This window comes from Vespa crabro, chromosome 1, assembly GCF_910589235.1.
Source record: "Vespa crabro chromosome 1, iyVesCrab1.2, whole genome shotgun sequence".
Taxonomy (NCBI): domain Eukaryota; kingdom Metazoa; phylum Arthropoda; class Insecta; order Hymenoptera; family Vespidae; genus Vespa; species Vespa crabro.
This window is the reverse complement of record NC_060955.1, coordinates 22,759,672-22,779,671: the sequence shown is the minus strand read 5'-3', so window position 1 is coordinate 22,779,671 and position 20,000 is coordinate 22,759,672. Positions and strand designations below refer to the sequence as shown.

At 27.1% G+C, this 20,000-nt stretch overlaps 4 protein-coding genes across 20 annotated transcripts in view; 2 read left to right on the top strand and 2 right to left on the bottom strand.

Moving 5' to 3' along the window:
- Nucleotides 1-1,832: 1,832 nt before the first annotated feature.
- LOC124428131 (osmotic avoidance abnormal protein 3-like) lies at nt 1,833-11,676 on the bottom strand. Of its 2 annotated transcripts, none has more exons than XM_046971855.1 (6): nt 11,538-11,676; nt 9,543-9,614; nt 6,391-7,175; nt 5,517-6,203; nt 3,997-4,568; nt 1,833-3,378 (listed from the first exon to the last, which is right to left on the bottom strand). In XM_046971855.1, the coding sequence occupies exons 2-6, from the start codon at nt 9,612-9,614 to the stop codon at nt 2,879-2,881; spliced, it is 2,616 nt and encodes an 871-aa protein (XP_046827811.1). In that variant the 5' UTR covers nt 11,538-11,676; the 3' UTR covers nt 1,833-2,878. The 2 variants fall into 2 exon arrangements, with proteins under 2 accessions (XP_046827811.1, XP_046827821.1); XM_046971865.1 differs by lacking the exon at nt 11,538-11,676 and adding an exon at nt 11,410-11,522.
- Nucleotides 11,544-13,057, top strand: LOC124428206 (cytochrome c oxidase assembly factor 7 homolog). Of its 2 annotated transcripts, XM_046972035.1 has the most exons (3): nt 11,545-12,096; nt 12,232-12,366; nt 12,538-13,057. In XM_046972035.1, exons 1-3 carry the CDS (start codon nt 11,679-11,681, stop codon nt 12,996-12,998), a joined length of 1,014 nt encoding a protein of 337 aa, XP_046827991.1. In that variant the 5' UTR covers nt 11,545-11,678; the 3' UTR covers nt 12,999-13,057. The 2 variants fall into 2 exon arrangements, with proteins under 2 accessions (XP_046827999.1, XP_046827991.1); XM_046972043.1 differs by lacking the exon at nt 12,232-12,366 and having other exon boundaries at nt 11,544-12,096.
- On the top strand, nt 12,961-15,946 carry LOC124428186. 6 transcript variants are annotated; one of them, XM_046971993.1, is made up of 3 exons: nt 12,961-13,102; nt 13,417-13,647; nt 13,769-15,946. In XM_046971993.1, exons 2-3 carry the CDS (start codon nt 13,429-13,431, stop codon nt 14,594-14,596), a joined length of 1,047 nt encoding a protein of 348 aa, XP_046827949.1. In that variant the 5' UTR covers nt 12,961-13,102; nt 13,417-13,428; the 3' UTR covers nt 14,597-15,946. The 6 variants fall into 6 exon arrangements, with proteins under 6 accessions (XP_046827949.1, XP_046827940.1, XP_046827979.1 ...); XM_046971984.1 differs by having other exon boundaries at nt 12,970-13,106; XM_046972023.1 differs by lacking the exon at nt 12,961-13,102 and adding an exon at nt 13,156-13,168.
- Nucleotides 15,163-20,000, bottom strand: part of LOC124428149 (transcriptional activator protein Pur-beta) — a 34,641-nt gene continuing 29,803 nt past the window's right edge. For all 10 annotated transcript variants that reach the window (XM_046971941.1, XM_046971933.1, XM_046971889.1 and 7 more), the window contains one exon: nt 15,163-16,300. In XM_046971941.1, the coding sequence (XP_046827897.1) occupies nt 15,863-16,300 (438 nt within the window). In that variant the 3' untranslated portion in view covers nt 15,163-15,862. The remainder of the gene's footprint in view (nt 16,301-20,000) is intronic.

Genomic DNA, 20,000 nt, shown 5'->3' with positions numbered 1-20,000 from the left:
ATACATATATATTCAAAACAAAATTACATCGTGTCAAGGGTGTAATCACAAGGTCATTTCTTTTAAGGAGATATCAAAGTTCATCGATTTTTTTTCTCCTTTTTTTGTCTTTTTTCTTTCTTTCTTTCTGAAATCATACTTTTCTTTTTCTTTTTCATAACAATTCGATGCAATACAATCTAAAGATAATGGATCATCATTTTGAAAATTATTTTGAATTATCATGAAACGTATTATTTTCAAATAATGCATATTTCATTAATTGCACTGTAAAAAAGAGAGAAAAAAGAGAGAAAAAGAAAGAAAAAAACAAAAAAAAAAAAGAGAAAAAAAAACAAAAATTCGATCGTAAATATCTACATGCAACCTCGATCTTGAATGATCCATACTTTCCTCAAATGTCTGTCTTTCTTTTAATTTTGACAGAGATAATAATAATAATAATAATAATAATAAAAGATAAATAAAAAGAACTTAACGATATAATTTTTTTTCACAGTAATCGGGCTATCAAGAAAACACTCTGTCCAGAAAAAGATTTCTTAATAACAGCTAATCATTTTTTTGACGTCAATACGCCAATACTTCTTTTACATATCATCGTAACATGTGATTGATATAAGTGGAAAAAGAAAAAGAAAAAGAAAAAAGAACCAAGAAAAAAAGAAAGAAACGAAAAGAAAAAGAAAAACAAAAATCGTTCCATTGAGAACAAGAGAAAAAACAATAATAATAATGGATTCGCATTCTTTCGTATGCATCGTCGCATTCGTGAAAAAAAAGAAAAAGAAGAAAAAAGGAAAAGAAAAAAAAAAAAAGTAGAAGCGAAAACATTCGCGACCTTTCTTTAGGAAAAATTTCTTTTTTTTTTTTTGGTCCTTTTTTCTTTTTTTTTTCTTTGTCTGATTTTTGTTTATCTTTTTCTTTTTTTTTTTTTCTGATCTCTCATCATGCACAAGATTTTCCAATATATAGATATAAAAAATGTACACAAACACGGCTCAATACTCAAACGCTTAAATACCTATTTAAAGTAAGTATTTACATACAAAGTGTAATAATACAACAATATTACAATGTAACGCGTTAAAAATAATTTAATAATCGTAATAATTCACTTTGAAAATCTTTAGAGAATGAAAGAATGAAAGAATGAAACAAGTAATTTGTAAACAATGAGCTATAAACGCAAATTAAGTTAACAATTAGAAATTATAATTTGTAATTCGGTATTGAAACATCATCGATGAAAATAAATGATACATTAATGTATATTTGAAAGGATAATAAAGGACAACGAGAAGCGTCCCTTGTCGGAATAAATTAAAAAGACCGAGAAAACTTTTTCTTTTATTCATAGCTTTTCTTTTATTTTTTTTTTTTTCGTTTTTTATTCTCTCTCTCTCTCTCTCTCTCTCTCTCTCTCTCTCTCTCTCTCTCTCTCTCTCTCTCTCTCTCTCTCTCTCTCTCTCTCTCTCTCTCTTGTTCCTCGATTCAACATCATCCATGATTTCATCGGTGTTTTCATATAACGAAATTACTATTCCATTTTGTAATATATATATATATATATATATATATATATATATATATATATATAATGCAATCAAATAAATTTTTCATCGAGAGTTTTTTAATGTATTTAATAATTCAACAATTGAATTCTAATTATTTAAAAATTATTAATTTTGATTTGTCATAAACGATGAATATCATTAATTTTCTAAAATTATTTAATAATCCTTTTTCTTTGTTTCTTTTATAGATGATTTTCACGTGTAACAGAATAATACTCTCTCATAATTTCACACAAAAAGACTGAACGTTCCTTTATATCTATCTTTCATTTTATTTATAGTTTGATTTTTACGTGGGTTATAAGTTTTAGAAATTTACTTTCAAATTAATCAAGGAATTGATCGTTCATCGGGATTACATAAGGTTGCTTGAGGCGAAAAAAAATAAAAAAGAGGAAAAGAAATTCTGAAGAAAAAAATTACACGGAAATATAAAAAAGAAGAAAAAGTAAAATAAAAATAGAATAAAGAGAAACTAAATTAATGCGTTGTGTCAATAACCATGTGTATGACAAATTAAAAGGAAATTAATTTACAATCCTATTCATCAGTGACATACATGTATAAATACATATATAAAGAATCAACAATATATTACACATTCATAAGCATAAGCTCAACGCAGACATAGACATACGTATAAAAAAATATTTAGATTTCGATGAAATATTATATATTTATACATTCCTTTTTTACTGTTCTTTTTTTCTTTCTTTCCTTTTTTTTTTTTCTATACATTATTTTTTTCGATATATCTTGCTTGCTCGTAAAGAATAAATTTCTCTTATAATTTCATCGAGAAATAGACAATCGAGGAATATTAAATAATAAATTGGAACATTTAATTCTCATTGTTTAAATGCTATTTAAAAGGGAAAAAAAAAAAAAAAAGAAAATTATGCAAAATCGAAGAAACATTTGTCAGAAGTGTAAAATAAAGAATATTTTCTTAAATAAAAATAATATAATACTGATCGTTTAATCTCTCTTCGTGAGCCTATATACACTTTCTTCCTTTTTCTTTTCTTTTCTGTTTTTTTTTTTTTTTTTAGTTTTGTATTTCTTTTTTTTTCCATTTTCTCACAAATTACTCTCTTCATATTATGATATATATATGTATCTGTTTATAGAATTATTTAAAAGGATAAATTAAATATAAACGTGATATAATTATTGTTCAACGCCTGTAATGATTTAAGATATAACATGGACGTTCAAAAACGATAATATTAAAAATAACGAGTATGTATTTCGTTAATAATTAATCGTTAATTAATAAATTCATTAATTAATCAATATCGTTAGCTCGCCTTGGAGGAATGAAAATTTCGATCGAGATTGAGTAAACGACGTTCACGGCGTTTTCCTTTTTCCTCCTCCTCCTCTTCATCTTCTACTTCATCTTCATCTTGTTCATGTTGTTGTTGATGTTGTCGTTGATCGTCATTTTGATCGAATCTAGAAGGTATCCTTTCGTTAAAACGAAACGGATTATTGACAAGTTGACCATTGCCTTGTGGATAAGACGGTAATGCTTCTAATATCCTTGGTGGATTTTTTTTCATATTAGTTAGGAGCGAACCATAAGTTCTATTTGTTGGATTATCATCTATGGTCCATGCGTATCGAGTTGAATGACCGTGAACTGTTATAGGATGTTGACTCGGTTTATAAACATTTGATTCGGTGATTACAGGCGCGCTAGTTTGCAAGTTCAATGCGTTCAATTGTAGATAATTATTATTAGACGGAGTCGTTGTATCCTCCGAACCGCCGGACTTGCTCAAACGATTTCCTATTTCTAAAATAAGAAAAAGAAAATTATAAAGATAATCATGAAGAAGAAGAAGAAAAAGAAGGTACAGTTAATTTCCGCATTTCGTACATTGGATTTAAACGTTAATTATTACAACTACGGGAGAGATAACGCGAGTCGATCGTGAAAGCATTTTACTTGCTTGCTTGCTTGCTTGCTTGCTTGCTTGCTTACTTGCTTGCTTACTTGCTCAGTTTCTTATATTTTATATTCATTTCTACTTTCGTTTCACCTAAAGTCATTAACAAACGATCCTTTCGCTTATTATGAAACGTTTAATGAACAAACGCGATCAACATTTATTTATATATATATATATATATATGTTCGGTTGGAGAGAAGAAAAAAATATCATAAAATTTCTTACGTTAAAAATCAATCAAAGAAATAATAATAATAATAATAATAATAATAATAATAATAATAATAATAATAATAATATAATAATAGTAATCTGATTATCTCATTATTATTAATAATAAATAATATTAAAAAATAATTATAATAATAATAATTATACCTAACATAAGATAATTATTTAATTATCATTAATAATAATAATAATAATAATAATAATAATAATAATAATAATAATAATCCTACCGAATGTTTTAGCCTCTTTGACACGTGCCAACAATGTATCAATTCTATTTCTACGAAAATATGTTCCAGCAATGTCTAACTTCTTCGTCGTATCCTTCATTTTATTTTTATCATCAATCGTCTCGTCTGCGGTCTCATTCGTTGACACGTTTAAATTCGTTTTTCTATAATCCTCCCTCCCTGTTGTTTTACCGTCATTGTTGTTATTATTATTATTGTTGTTAAGATCTGCCTTAGATATAATTCCTGGTGTCGTCATCGTGTTTGTCATCATATTACCATCACGTAATTGAATGAACGTTGGTGGTAATGTTATGTAACTAGATGCATCCGGAAGTCTCCAACGATTTAATTCCTCGGACCAAGTTGCCGATGCCCTTACAGATTCTACGTCCCGTAATGGACAACCTGGTCGCAAATGTGGTATCATTGCGTCGCACAATTGTGACGTAAGTAATTCACGTCGTAAGAGATCACGACGTTCCGCGTCCCAGGATGCTTGAAGATCGGCAGCTTCCGCTTCTAATTGACGTACTCTCTTTGCCATTCTCTTCAATGCATCCTCGGTAGATCTGACATTAAAATTGAAGCCATTTTAATTATACAATTATCATTCCATCACGATTTTATAATCGTTCCTTATTTTCGTTATGTCTTTTTTTTTTTTCCTTTATTTTTCTCTTTCGTCAAAAAAGAAAGGATCCGTGGTTTTTTTCTTTTTTTTTTTTTTTTTTTTTTTTTTTCCCCCTATATACGACGTCTAATATGATAAATTTGAAAAGATTTATGCACAAGCGCGCGTGTGTGTGTGTTTTTTTTTTCTTTATTTGTATTTTTATATTGTTCCTTTTATATTTATTCATTCATCTCTTAGTTTTCTTTTAACTTCCTAAATCTTATTAATTTATGATTAGAAAATGTTTGTTTAGTTTTTGAAGAATATTATACATATATTAATGATTACGCAAGATCCATTCAGTTTCTAAACATAATTCTACATATTTAATTGATCGAAGAAATTACATAAAGACAAAACTCTACAAATTTATATATATATATATATATTTTTTTTTAAATATCTCAAATTTATAATTTTATTTAAAAACGGATATATTTGTAATCATTCAATAAAATGTCTTAAAATTATTATCAAATCTATTAATCCACCAATTCTTGAATATAATGTTATATAATGTTAATGAATAAAGATAACAAAAAAAAAAAATAAAGATAGAAATAAAAAAGAAAACATACATACACACACACACACACACACACACACACGCACACACGCACACAGAGAGATCTTTCCAGATCTGTGATATTAAAAGTCGTATAGAAAAAAGAAAAAGAAAAGAAAAAAAAAAAAAGGAAAAAAAAAAGAAGAAGAAAGAAAAAAGAAATCTCCAAAACAAATCGTTCATTAAAAATGTCGATCAAAAATCGATCAAATAAATAAATAAATAAATAAATAAATAAATAAATAAATAAATAAATAAATAAAAAAATGTCTATGTTACCTTAGTTGGCCGTAAACTTGGAAGACACCGCCATCTTGACTGCTAGCTTCTAAAACACCAGCAAGAGCTTGCAATCTCTTTCTTCTCTTTTCTCTTCGTTTCCTTAACTCGTTATTGTCAAGTGCCTCCCCACCAATCGTAAGTTTTTCCAATCTCCTTAATACTTCTTGTTTTGCTGCCTCTCTCTTCTTCCTTCGTTTCTCTTCCCGTTCTCTGTCCAATTCATCGATAACAGGTTCACCCTCGTGCAATGTAATTTTACCATTATCATTCTCGTATCGCGATTTCAATATATCCAGTTCCTCTCGTAATCTTTTAGCGGACAAATTCGAATTCTCACATTCCTTTTTCAATCTTTCAACTTCCTCGTTATATTCTTTATCCGTTGTATCAACGTTCTCATATAATTCAAGATCTTTAGTCGAGCCAATCGAATCGTTCATCTTATCATTTGATTCCAATAATTTACGAAGTCTCTGTAATTCCAATTGATATTGTCTTAACAAAGCATCTTTAGGATCCTCATTGACAACCGGTTTGTTTTTTATACAACGTGCCCTTGCGGCATATCGAAGTGTACTCAATGTCTCATCGGCATCAATGTCACTAGGACTGATGCATGCTATCATAAGTGTTCTTGCATTGCCACCAAGACTATCCCTTAGTAACCTAGTCAATTTACTATCCCTATGAACGTACCATTTTCCCGTATTTCCCAGAACAGAAGGAAACAAAATCAAAAAAAAAAAAAAAAAAAGAAAAAAAAAAGAAAAGGAAAAAGAGAAAAAAAAATATATTTATATAATATATAATATCGTAAACAAAGTTCGATATGTACGTCGTTAATATCAAATTAAATAAAAATGTGTTATACCTATATGGTACATGTCGACCATTGCCAGCAGCCAATGCGCTAATGACATTACCAAGAGCGGATAAGCTCAAATTAATACTAGCGGCTTCCTTCAAACGATCCCCAGTAGCACCGGTTCTCGTTTGTCTCTCCGAACCAGCTAAATCGACCAAATGAAGTCTTCCTCTTCTAATAGCATTACTACCACCCTTCTCGTTATCGTTAATAGCTATTGCCTCGAGTGCAAGAGTCAAAACCGCGTGACTCCTCGAACTTGCTGCGTTCATCTTCGTAGCGGCTGCTGCCCTTTTTTTATCACCTTGTTCGATCAAACGTGCGCATTCCGCAGCGTCCTTGACCGTGACCTCGCGCAAACCACCGGCCACGTAAGTACCTTTGGTTGAATCCTCCTTCAGCATCAACAATGATTCACCCGTATCTTCCTTCAATAAATCTCGTAAACGTTCGTTATAAATCTCGAGATAGCTAAGTAATGCCAAATAACGTGTCTCCGTGCTCGATGTTGAAGTTGCCTCGAACAAATGTTCCAATGTACGTTCGATGAAACCTCGCATAGTATAAGACTTCCCGCAACCTGTTTGCCCATAAGCAAAGACCGTACCATTGTAACCATGAAGTACGGCCTCCACGATGACCGATCCAACGTCCTCGTAAACCAATTCCGTACTTGAATCCGAACCAAATGCTGCGTCGAATTGATACACCTTCCCGCCAGTCAAATTTCCATTCGAAGATGGATTCTCCAAAGTACAACATTTTGTCAGGCTGTCGATCGTCACGACGTTCTACGGATTCAATCATTATAATAATACTTTTTAATTATTTATCGTTTAACATATAGCGTTCTAATGGCGAATGAATTTTCTAAATTCTTTTCTTTTTTTTCTTTTTACTATTAGAAAATTTTTTAATATATTTTTCAACAAAAGTATGAAGAGTGCGATTCAAACGTTATAATAATGTGAATTATTTTATATATCTTTTGTTCAGATAAAAATTATAAAAAGTATATATTCAATGAATAGACATCGATTTTTTGCAAAATTGTTTTAACCCTCAACGCTTTACCGACGGTTCATATTGCAAATTGTTTTTATAATATTATTTATTTAATACTTTTTTTTTCCTTTTTCAAGATTATTCAAACCAAAAATATACTTCTTGTGCGTATATAATAAATGTAAAGTCCAACATAAAAATTAATTGTGGAAAATCAATTCGATACTAAATGTTTTATCGACAGTCGATATTGTAGATTTCTACGTAAAATTTGTATATTACAAAATATTTCATTTTTTAATATTTCTCTTTCATAGATTAATGAAAAAAAAAAAAAAAAAAAAGAAAAAGGAAAAAATGAGACAGCATATACTTTCCATAATAAAAATAAAATCTATAATATATAAATTTTATATATGATAACAAATTTTTTTATTCTTACAAAAGATTTAGAAAAAGAAAAAAGAAAATATAAAAAATAAATAGATCAATTTGTTGCTAATGAATGAAACTTTTTTTTTGTCTTCATTAAAAATAAATAAATCGAAGAAAGAAAATAAAAAAGGAATAGAAATATACATTAATTATGTACATCTAATCAACTAATGACAACATACATGCTGCTATTTATAATTTACTAATAATAACGTCAAACAATTTCAATTTTTTGATTAATGGTTTGGCAAATATACCCAATGTGTCATCTAAACGTATTGTTCTTATCAAATAGAATTTTAAATATAGGTCAAGGTTCGAGCACGTAACTTGAAAGATATATATCTATTGATCCCCGTATTCATGCACTTATGCGAAAGAACTACATAAATCGATTGACTTTACTCGATTAACGATGGTATGTATGTACGTACGTATATACATATATATATATATATATGTATATATATATATGTATGTATGTATATATGTATATATAACAGAATTAAATACTTGTAAACAATAAATCTTTCGAGTGTATATATATATAGGTATACACACACAGATAAAAACGCGCATACATACTATGCACACTTTTCGCTACATAAATTACAATATATGTACATATAAATTTTTTTAGATAGACGCGTATGTACAAATAAATATATACAAAATAAATAAATAAATAAAGGATATAAATATATAATAAAAATTATTTTTCAGGAAATAATGGTCCAATAATTATAAATGTACATTAGACTTTATAATTTTTTTTCAATACACGTATATCTGCGTCACGTGTATATATATATATATATATATATATGAAATTTCTTTAAATATTTACACACACATATTTCTTAGTGCACTTCATCATATTCATGCTTATCGATGGAACAAAGTCTATGTCGAATCGATATTTCAAGCGAAATAGTTTTCATGTTACTTTTGCAACGCGATGCACGTGACGATTAGAAAATATCTACATATTTTTACATATACATATGCAACATACATACGTATGTACATACGTTACAGTTACGAAAGATGCAAGAGATTTTTTTTTTTTTAAACTTATGAAATTTCGCTTATGATAGATACCGTAACAAAAAAAAAGAAAAAAAAAAGAAAAAAAAAAGAAAAAAAAAAGAAAAAAAAAGAAAAAAGTAAAAGAAACATAAAAAATTAATAACAATATTAATAATAAGAAGAATAAGAATAAAAATGAAAAGTTTCTTCCGTTGACTTTTTTCAATGAAATATTTAAAGGGAAAAAAAAAATTGCATACACGTATACAAATGCATACATACGTATATATGTATGTATACATCTATGTATGCAAGAGAGCGTCATGTTCAGCAATGAGCAAACGTTCCTTGTTTTGGTACGGTCGCTAAGTTACAATGCGTTCGATATTATAACGATGAAGGTTTGAGAAACATACAAAAGGATAAACAAAATTATAAAAACATGAATACATGCCACATAGGACATATTACATCTTATGTATTGTATCCTATATAATATAGATGTGTAAGGTAGTAATTCTAACTAGGCATAAGTGCATCAATCAAAATTTATGTTCCTTATCAATGCTCCCTACTGCTCTATTGACCGATATTTTCTCTTGTTATTTCTTTTCTTTTCTTTTCTTTTCTTTTTTTTTTTTCCTTTTGCTGACTGTTGCTGATTGTTGTTGACTCTCGCGTTGACGTACCCGGCACCCCTGTTGCTTTTCTCGACTGCACATGGGCCGACATCTTACGGCCACTTTTACCGACTCGCTCATCTAAAAACAAAAAAAAAAAAAATAAAAAAGGAAAACAAAAAACAAAAAGAAATTAAAATTCAATATATAATATATATTTATATTTTTTGTAACTTACAGATTATATATATACATATTTATTTATTTTTTTAAATAAATTTCAGTAAATATGTATATGTGTATTATTTTCTTCTATATAATTATTCATATTAATATTATTTATGTATATACATATATATATATATATATATATATTTGTTTTGTAATAAATTTTAATACATATATTATATGTATATGTATTATTTTTTTGTATAATTATTAAACTTTTCTTTTTCTTTTTTCTTTTTTTCCTTTATAATTTATAAATTTATTTATCCGAACCGTTTTATACATATACACTTAGTAAATTTCATTAATCATGTGTCTGTATATATACGTATATATTTATATACAATATAATTATTATATAATTATTTTATATAATTATTGAAGTTTTATATGATTGTTTACGTTTATTTTATTTTTTTATTATTTATATATATATATATATATATATATATATTTTTTTTTTTTTCTTTAGAAATTTATAGATAAGTTTATTCATATTAGATCATTTTTTTTTTACGTTAATGATAAGATCGTAAATGAGTTTAGATATAATGAGTGATAAGTATATCTGAATAGAGCTATACACAACAATAAAATCTATAGTAAAGTGTTTCTATGTATCTTCATAATTTACGATCGAATATTAGTATATATACATATATATATATATATAACTATATACTATGACGAACTTGATAGATACATAGATCTGTTATTCACAAGGTCAAAACTACTTGTTAGTCAAATATGTAAGACACGTATCATTATAGATGATGTGCCAATAATTTTATAAAATAATAATTGTACAATTATTTTTAATTAAAAAAGAAAAAAAAATATATATATATATATATACATTTAAATTATAATCATTTACAGTTCAATAATACTTTAGTAATATTCTATTTTAATAATGTTTTTAATATATATTTATATTTATACTATTATATATATTTATATAATATTATATATTTATAATATTATCTATTATATATTTATATTATTACAGTTTTATAATATAATATTTTAATATTATATATTTAAACTATTATTATATTTGTACAATTTATATTTATACTAATATATATATATATATATATATATATATATATATATATATATATATATATATATATTTAATATATATATATACTATTTATTTATTTTTTTATTTATTTATTTATTTATTTATATAAACTATTCATACTATATATATATATATAAATAAATAAATTTTTGTTAACACAAAACAATTTAATTATAATAATATCTAATAATTATTCATCACAGTTGTCACTCAAATTAAATGAAATAATCTGTGATAATGCATATGTATGAATCCTAAGTAAACACGTAAGTAAAAGAAAAAGGAAAAAGATTTCAGATTAGATAGTATGGTAGACGCCGACTAACCGAGTATACCCTAAACTTTGACCTACTAAACGCAATGTAATCCTGTAACTTCTGCTATAGTTAAGAAGGTCTATATCAAGATCAGAATAAAACCGCGCAATTGTATTACGTTTTAAAACGAAAGAGAAACAAGTATAAAAAAAAAAAAAAATAAACAAACGAAAAAAGAAAAATTAAATTCTTAAGAAGGATATATATTATGAAAATTTTTATATACGAGTAAAAAAAAAAATATGTATATATATATATATATATATGTACATGAAATATATCAAACATGATATAATATTCTTACAATTCTAACATTATTTGCACTTATTTCCGTGTTTATCACGAAATTTATTTTTTTTTCTTTTTTCACAAAATTTATTATCTTTATTATTATTACACATGTTACTGCCGTTTGTATATAATATTACTAACCTCGACGATGACGACGACGAAATATAATATTTATTTCGTGCATGCGATAGTTATATCTTGTAAAAATGAAAAAAAAAAAACAAACACTACACTTATCTTTATGCTTATAAGTTAAAAAAAAAAAAAAAAAATTTTATTACGATGCGAATAAGACTTAAGAAGATATACACGCGAAACGACGTGGGAAGCAGTACTGTCCAAACGATTAAAGCATTTTCACGATGTACGCGACACCTCGTTTCGCTTTTCACTTTATGCGCGCGCGCTCGTTCGAAAATATTGAAGAAACGCGCGTTCAATCTATTCGATCACGTGATTGGCCGATCAGCCGCAAGATCCCCACCCCAACTCTTATCATCGTTCTCTCTTTCTCTAACACGAGAATTGTCTATAGTCAAACCTTATTCCACTTATTACGATTTACTAAGTTTTGTGAATGAAAAAATAAACGACATGGCCATACCGTACAATTTGAAAAAGCCCGAGGAGGTTAAGGAATATCTGAAAAATCTTCATATCGAATATAAATTCGGTTGTTACAGTGAAAAAAATCCTGAAGGTATAAAACACGGGTGATCTAACCTATTGCGTCGAACGAACGTGCCGTCCTCTTTAATAATATTCTTTTTCTGTTCCTTCGTTTCTTTTTTGTTTTTTCTCTCGCCCTCCCCCCTTCTTCTTCTTTCATTTCCAGTTTGTCATCTTTTGGGTGACTTTAACGAAGCCATCAAGAAAGATTATAAAAATGCTGCGATCATTTATAAATCAAATTGCGACGAACGTAATTATCCGAGAAGTTGTGCCAAATACGGAGATTATCTTATCGTCGGTAAGTTATGTGACGATTAGATGGCAGCAGTTTGGCTCTACGGCTTCTCGGTCGATAAAGAAGGAAGCGGGCTTTTTGAAATTTTATTTCTAATATTGTCAATAAAGGAGAATGGGAAAAGAAACTGATCGACGTTCCAGTTCAAATATATATGTTTCTTCGTTTTTATAGGTAAAGGTTGTAAAAAAGATATTAATGAAGCATATAAATATCATCAAAAAGCTTGCAATTTTGATGACGGTAATGGTTGTCTTCATGGTGGTATTCTTGCCATAACTGATCAACTTGAGGATGATCCTTCTATGCAGATTAATAAAGGAATAAACATGTTAAATAAGGCATGTTACGAACTCCATTCGGAGAAAGCCTGTTTCTTTCTCTCAGGTATTTACATGAGTGGAATAGAGAATCACGTAGAGAAGAACTTCAAAGAAGCTTACAAATCATCACTTAAATCCTGCGAATATGGGAATCCATATGCCTGTGCAAATGTATCTCAGATGCATTTAAGAGGTGACGGTGTCAAAAAGGATTCTGAATTGGCCAAAATCTTTCGGCAACGAGCTGATCAGCTTTTAAAAGAATTAAAACACACTCCAATGTTAAAGTTCCAACAAGGAATTGAAAACTAGTGACACCATATGTTATATTATTGCAAAGTCATAATAAAGAACGTTATGTTTATAAAAAATTAAATGTATTTTTCTTACGACATTTATACGATCTGCTGCTACTAGTACGTAAGTTATTTATTTTCTTATCGAATATTTTATCTATAATGTTGGTAATACTGGTCAATAATGTGAGTTTTATTAGGTTATGTAAAGGGAAAATTTTGATTCAAATGAAAAACTATAAAACAATGATTGTTTTAATCAAATAAATAATTAATATGTAGTAATTATTTTCTACATACTATATTATATTAACTGTTTATAATTTTTCATGCGTATGAATATATTAACATTAAATTATTAAATATGTATTTCATCTTTAAATAAAATACATAATATCATAATAATATTATCTTTATAAACATTATATTTGCAGATCTAATATAATATGGATGTAAGAATTTTAAGGGCAATATTGCATAGCTGTGAAGATGCAGAGAAGAGTATTGAAAAGACGGAAGAATATAAAGATTTTCTAAATACGGATGCATTTGTACCAAGATCTGATGTTGTATTACGTGCCTTGTCTAAATCCTTCTCAAATCTTCTGTGTTACAAAGTCTCCAAGGAAGCTTACCAACGTTATTCTGTTCGTCTTCACGTTATTGTAAGTTCTTCTTCTATTGTTAATAATTATTTATATACAAAACATATATACAATAAAGATATATATATATATATATATATATATATATATATATATATATATATATGCATATAAATTGCAGGATACATTGCGTGAATTATGCCGCATAACTGAGAGATTTCAATCCTTGCATATATTTAAAGATGGGGAAACTACATCAAAATTTGTGGAGAATTTAATGGACAAATATTTAGTGGATGTTTTAAACGAATGTGAGTCCAGTCAGACACTGACATCTTTAACAAGTGCATTGATGTGTCTTGCAAAATATAATACTCGTTTTATATATTATATAGAAAAGATAATCGTTAAAATTTCTGACCTGGACTCTACTAACGAAAGTGAAAAGTTATTATGTTATGCCATACATGAGAATGCACATTTTAGATTTAATTTATCCACAATAGAAAGAATATATTTTTCACAAAGATATAAACTAATAGAAGAAGTATTATTGAATAATTTTATGTCGACTTGTCTTAATATAAATACACAACAAGCCGATAAGGATGGCATAGAGGTCACACATTCGATAAATGAATTACTTGAATTCACAGTCATATCTCCGTCCATATTTCAATTAATATGCGCCTTTTTAAAAGAATTGTTTGTACATTTAGAATATGCACCTATGGTTTTAACATTTATACAAGCCACGTTGAAGCGTATTCAGGCTCATTGTGAAAATAACGATAAAGATATAATAGATCTTTATCCAAAATATTTGCATTCATGCATTATTTTATTAAGAATAGAACCACATTATCATACATCTAATTCCAAAGCTTATGTATTAAAAAGAATAACAGAACTCTATGAAGAAAATAGCGATGATATTTTGATTTTACTCTTACACTTTCCTGAATGGCTTGCATTTGTTTCAGATAATCTAATCAATTTAATTATATAAACAATTGACACCACTAATATATATATAATATATATGTATATATATATATATATATATATATATATATATATATATATATAGGCCAAGTATAATACTTTATTTAAGAATGGTATCATATCTTTTTTTATAGATCTTATTAATTTGTTTGTTTTGTTTTTTGTTTTTTCAATCTATACTGGTGTCTCAAAAGTTACAGACAATATCCAAAAATGTTTATATGTAAAGTAATGTTTATATATAAAAATAAAAAGAATAAAAGGAAAGAGAAAAAAGAATAAAAATAAAGATGATAGAAAAAAAATTAAAATAATAAATCATAATATCATAGAATAAAAGTAAATATTGTGTTTTATAAATTTAAATATACAGAACATACATACGTACTATATTCTTCCATGTCGAATTCATTTGTTGTGTCGTCAGTCTTCTAATTCGAAGGTGTTAATAAAAAGAGAAGAATTTCTGTTCACTTAAAATTAATTAATTAAAAAGAAGAAGAAGAAACAAAAAGAGGAAAAATAAAAAAAATAGAGAAAGAAAAATGAGAAAAGTCGTAAACGACAAAGAACAGCTCTTAAAATTTTTATTCTTCACTCGTCGTTGATATTCAATATTTGTCACAACGTCCTAAATTAATTCTTTTAATATTCGTACATCGATCTTCAAGTAACAAAATAATACATCTAAAGAAACCGAAGATATCCATGTAAAAAGTTTTTTATTATCGTAAAAAGTGAACGAAAGAGAAAGCGTGAGAAACAAAATATATATATATATATATATATATATATATATATATATATATATGTGTATATATTAAATTCTTACGCATAATCAATTAAGAAAAAACTTTGAGGAATTAACTCGAACGATATTTAACTCGACCTATCTTTTTTTCCATTTTTTTTTTCTTTTTTTAAATTAATGAATGAATGAATTAATTAATGTAATAAAACAGAAAAACCGTGGATAATATAATCCTCGTGTTATTATCGAAAAAGAATGACCTCCTTTTTTTTTCAGAACATTCGGAAAAGCTGAGAAATATTTTTTCAATGAGAAAACAAAAAACGCACACAATATGTAGGGAACGATTAAACAACGCGCGGGCGCGCGCGAGCGTGCTTAGAGAAAAGACGATAAAGCGCATGCGCGCGGTAATATGGCGGCCATCAGCCGAACAGCAACAGGCGCGCCGCACACGGCTGGATAATGAACGAACATCGAGTCAGGAAATGGAGGATCGAGTGTTTCGACGCGGGAAATTTAAATTTCAATTGGTTCGAATTGTAATATTTGCATATCGCAAGTCGTTTTAGTAGCCGAATTAGTAGAAATATTTCCTTCGTTTACGTTGTTGCTCTTTTGTCCAACGATCGTAGCGGCAATTATCGACGTGTTTACATTGGAAGGAGATGGATCGATGATGATGGATGGGACCGTTGTAGCAGGAATTGTTGTTGTTGTTGTTGATGTTGTTGTTGTTGTCGTTAATTGTGAAACAGATGCTGACATGGATTTTGTAGGATTGACGGTGGATGTTTCTCCGTGTTGGGGTAAGGATTTTCGTCTTTTCAAACTTTCACGCTGATGTTGTTCGCTTTGACGTTTCTCGATTTTGCTTTTGTTGTTGTTGTTGTTGTTGTTGTTGTTGCTGCTGCTGTTGTTGTTGTTGTTGCTGTTAGGTCTCTTCGACTGGGACACCTGTCGAAGCCGAAACATGAGTAAAAGAATATTCCCGTGGTTTTATTATTAATTTTTTTTTCTTTTTTTTGTTTCTTTTTTTTTTTTTTTTTTTTTTTTTGACGAGATTCGGCGATAATAATACAGATCGAAGTAATTTCATCGTAATTCAAAAATGTTTTTTCTATCCGTTTTTTGTTTCTTTTTTTTTTTTTTTTTTGGTTTTTTCTCTTTTTTCATTATAATATTACGCAGTCATCGAAAGATCGACGATCGATATTGAAAAGTTTTACTTATCATCCTATATACGAAATAATAATTTGTATAAAACGAAAAAATTAGAAACAGTTCCTCCTTAAGTATATATAAGAAAGTTTTTTTTCTTTTCTTTTCTTTTCTTTTTTCATCTAAGATATAATAATAATAATCGTCGTAGAAAATTAAGTACTCTTGTAAAATGTAAATCGAAGAGCTCTCACTCTCCTTCCCTTTTCAGGTTTCTTTTTCTCCCTACCTTAAAAATACTTTTACATCCCTCCTCTGTGTGCGATTAAAATAACAACAACAATAATAATAATAATAATAATAATAATAATAATAATAATAATAATAATAATAATAATAATAATAATAATAATAATAATAATAATAATAACGATAGTAATAAAAATAATAAAAATAATAATAATAATGATAATAATAATAATAATAATAATAATAATAATAATAATAATAATAATAACATCAATTAATTAATAAAAAAGAAAAACGACGTATCAGAGATGTCCTGAAGTTTTTGGATTCATTTTTGACAATTAATTTAAATCGACCATTATATTTATAAACGTTCAAATATCGGGATATTAATTTTTTAGCCATATTAAATGAAAATAAAAATTTTTATGTATATATATATATATATATATATATATATATATATATATATATATATATACATATATAAATATATATATATTTTTTTTACTTTTCTTTTTCCTGCCTGTCCCTCTCTATATTCTATCCCAAATAGCATCCTACATCAATCTACTCTGTGCCCTTACTCCCTTTCGTAAAAAGAAAGGAAAAGAAATGAATCGATCCAATAATCATTTCCTCACATCCCTTTTTCCGCCATAAGTTTCCGAAGTTGACAAATAAAAAAAATACAACGAGCGATTAAAAAATAGTTTAGATTTGCGAAATCATAGATGACGATAGAGAAATGTTAGAAAATGGAATGCTCTCTGTTAGTTTGCAAAACGTGCGTCGTTTTCTTGCGCGACATCGAGGCCGATGACTTATTTTTTACTTTTTATTATTTTTCTTTTGTTTGTTTGTTTGTTTGTTTGTTTGTTTGTTTGTTTGTTTTTCTTTTTTTTTTATTTTTTAAATAATATTTTTCATTTCCTCTTTGATTTTTTTTCTTTTTCTGGTTTTCTCTTTACGCACTTTCATCTTCTTCCTTTTTCTCTTTTCTTTGCGTTTGTATTTTTTCTTTTTTCTTTTTTCTTTTTCTTTTTGTTCTTTCTTAACTTCCTGTTACTCCTTACTCACTTTTTCATTGTTAATTATTATTAATTTTTTTCTCTTCTCGAATTCTCTTTTTTCTCTCTTTTTACTTTTCTTTCTTTCTTACTCCTTTTTTTTTTTTTAAATCTCGTTCAAGGGTTCCATTTATTTTTCCCCTTTCGTTTCGTTTTGTTCGTTTTTCTTTTTTTTTTTTTCTTATTTAAGGACCGAACAAATGAAATTTAAATTTAATAAGACGAAGGAGTAACACAGATATGCGCCTTATGGGTTTGTCACATAAATAAGTAGACACATATACACACACATAGATCCGTGTATCTTTTCCTCCCCCATCCGCCGCCCCACCCTATCCCTCTCCCATTTCAAATATTACGCGTAATTTACAATGCATGTGTATATGCTTACGTTGTTATTTGTATATATATTTATATACATATATATATATACAAATACACGCACACACATACATACATATGTATATATATATACAGATTCATATCGAGTATTACTCGATGCGTGTGCGTGCGCGTCTACCAATATGATTTGGTTATTTTTTTATAAGTTCATTTATTAGTACTATTATTACTATTACTATTATTATTTTTATCATCATTATTATTATTATCATCATTATTATTATTATTATTAACTATTTCATCTTTGTAGAATGAAACGCTTCAAAAACTTACGAATTATTATTCTTTTTTCAGTTTTATTTGCTTTCTTTTTTCTTTTCTTTTTCTTTTTTTTCCCCCTCTATTCCTCCCCAATTTTTTTTTTTTTTATATATATAAGACCCTAAACGAAGTCAATATTTTATATTTTTTTCACTTCCGTGAGTATATCATTTTTCTTTTTAATGATTTTGTTTATTTCTCTCTCTCTCTCTCTCTCTTTCTCTCTCTTTTCTTGTCTGAATATTTAATAATTAATAATAAAAATTGATTAGACAAATGAATTATTTATATCGAATAAATAATTATTGAATGAATAATTATGATATAACGAATGAATTAATAATTCAATATATTTATAAAGTCTGATTAAAATTTTTACGCGATCTCTACTCTATCTTTCTCCTTCCTTTTTTTTCTCCATAAAGAAATAATATAATATTGAAGATAAATAACGTTAAATGATAACAAAAATTAAACGTGAACGAGCGTAGACGATGTATCATCGTTTCTATCCATTTCATTTATTGTACTTCATTTTTATATCAATTTACTTTCGAGATTTAATTTCATACAATCTCGAAGAAGATTTCCACGTCTTGCGCGCGTGTGTTGTTTTTAGAGGATTTAAAAAAGATAGAAGAAAAAAGAAAAGAAAAGAAAAAAAAGAAAAAAGAGAAAAACTAAAAATAATTTTATCTAAAATAAAGAGAGTAAAAGATTCATAGGTATAAAATTACAAAATTTGACCACGTTGCTAACGTTTTATTAATAGAATCCTGAGCCCCAGAGATCTACGTATATACAACTTCTTACTTATGTGGTACGAATGCCAATTCAAAACGACCCGTTCCAAACGACGATAGAAATGTACCGAGAAATTTGATCACCGTGACCCGACATTCTATTTAAAATTATATGCATTCAATATGGCGTTTATCGGTGATGCAATTCGAACGTGTTAATTATACGCATCCAGGTATATATGTACATCAACTCAGCCGAATATATATATATATATATATATATATATATTCTTAAACAACCATTTTTTCTTTTCTTCAAACTTTTTTAAATTAAAACATGATCTATATAAATATATATATATATATATATATATATATATATTACAAATTAAAAAAAAAATATATATATATCATATATAAAATAATGTGTAATTTATTCTTATAAATCGTATGATAAAAAGAAACCAAAAAAAAAAAAAAAAGAAAAAGTAAAAAGTATCGAACAATTTCAAATTTCTCATCGCCGATAAACAAAAAGAATTGATTTCATTCAAATTAGAAATAAATTAAGAACAATTTTTCCTTTCTTTCCTTTCCCTTTTTCTCTTGTTTTTGTTTTTTTTTTTTTTTTTTGTTTTTTTTAACGTCATAATACATCGTCCTCGATCGCTCTTTTGAATTCTACACTGTGATAGTTTAAAAATCTTTATCTTTTTTTTTCTCTCTTACATTTCTCTCTCTCTCTCTCTCTCTCTCCCTTAATCATCGTTC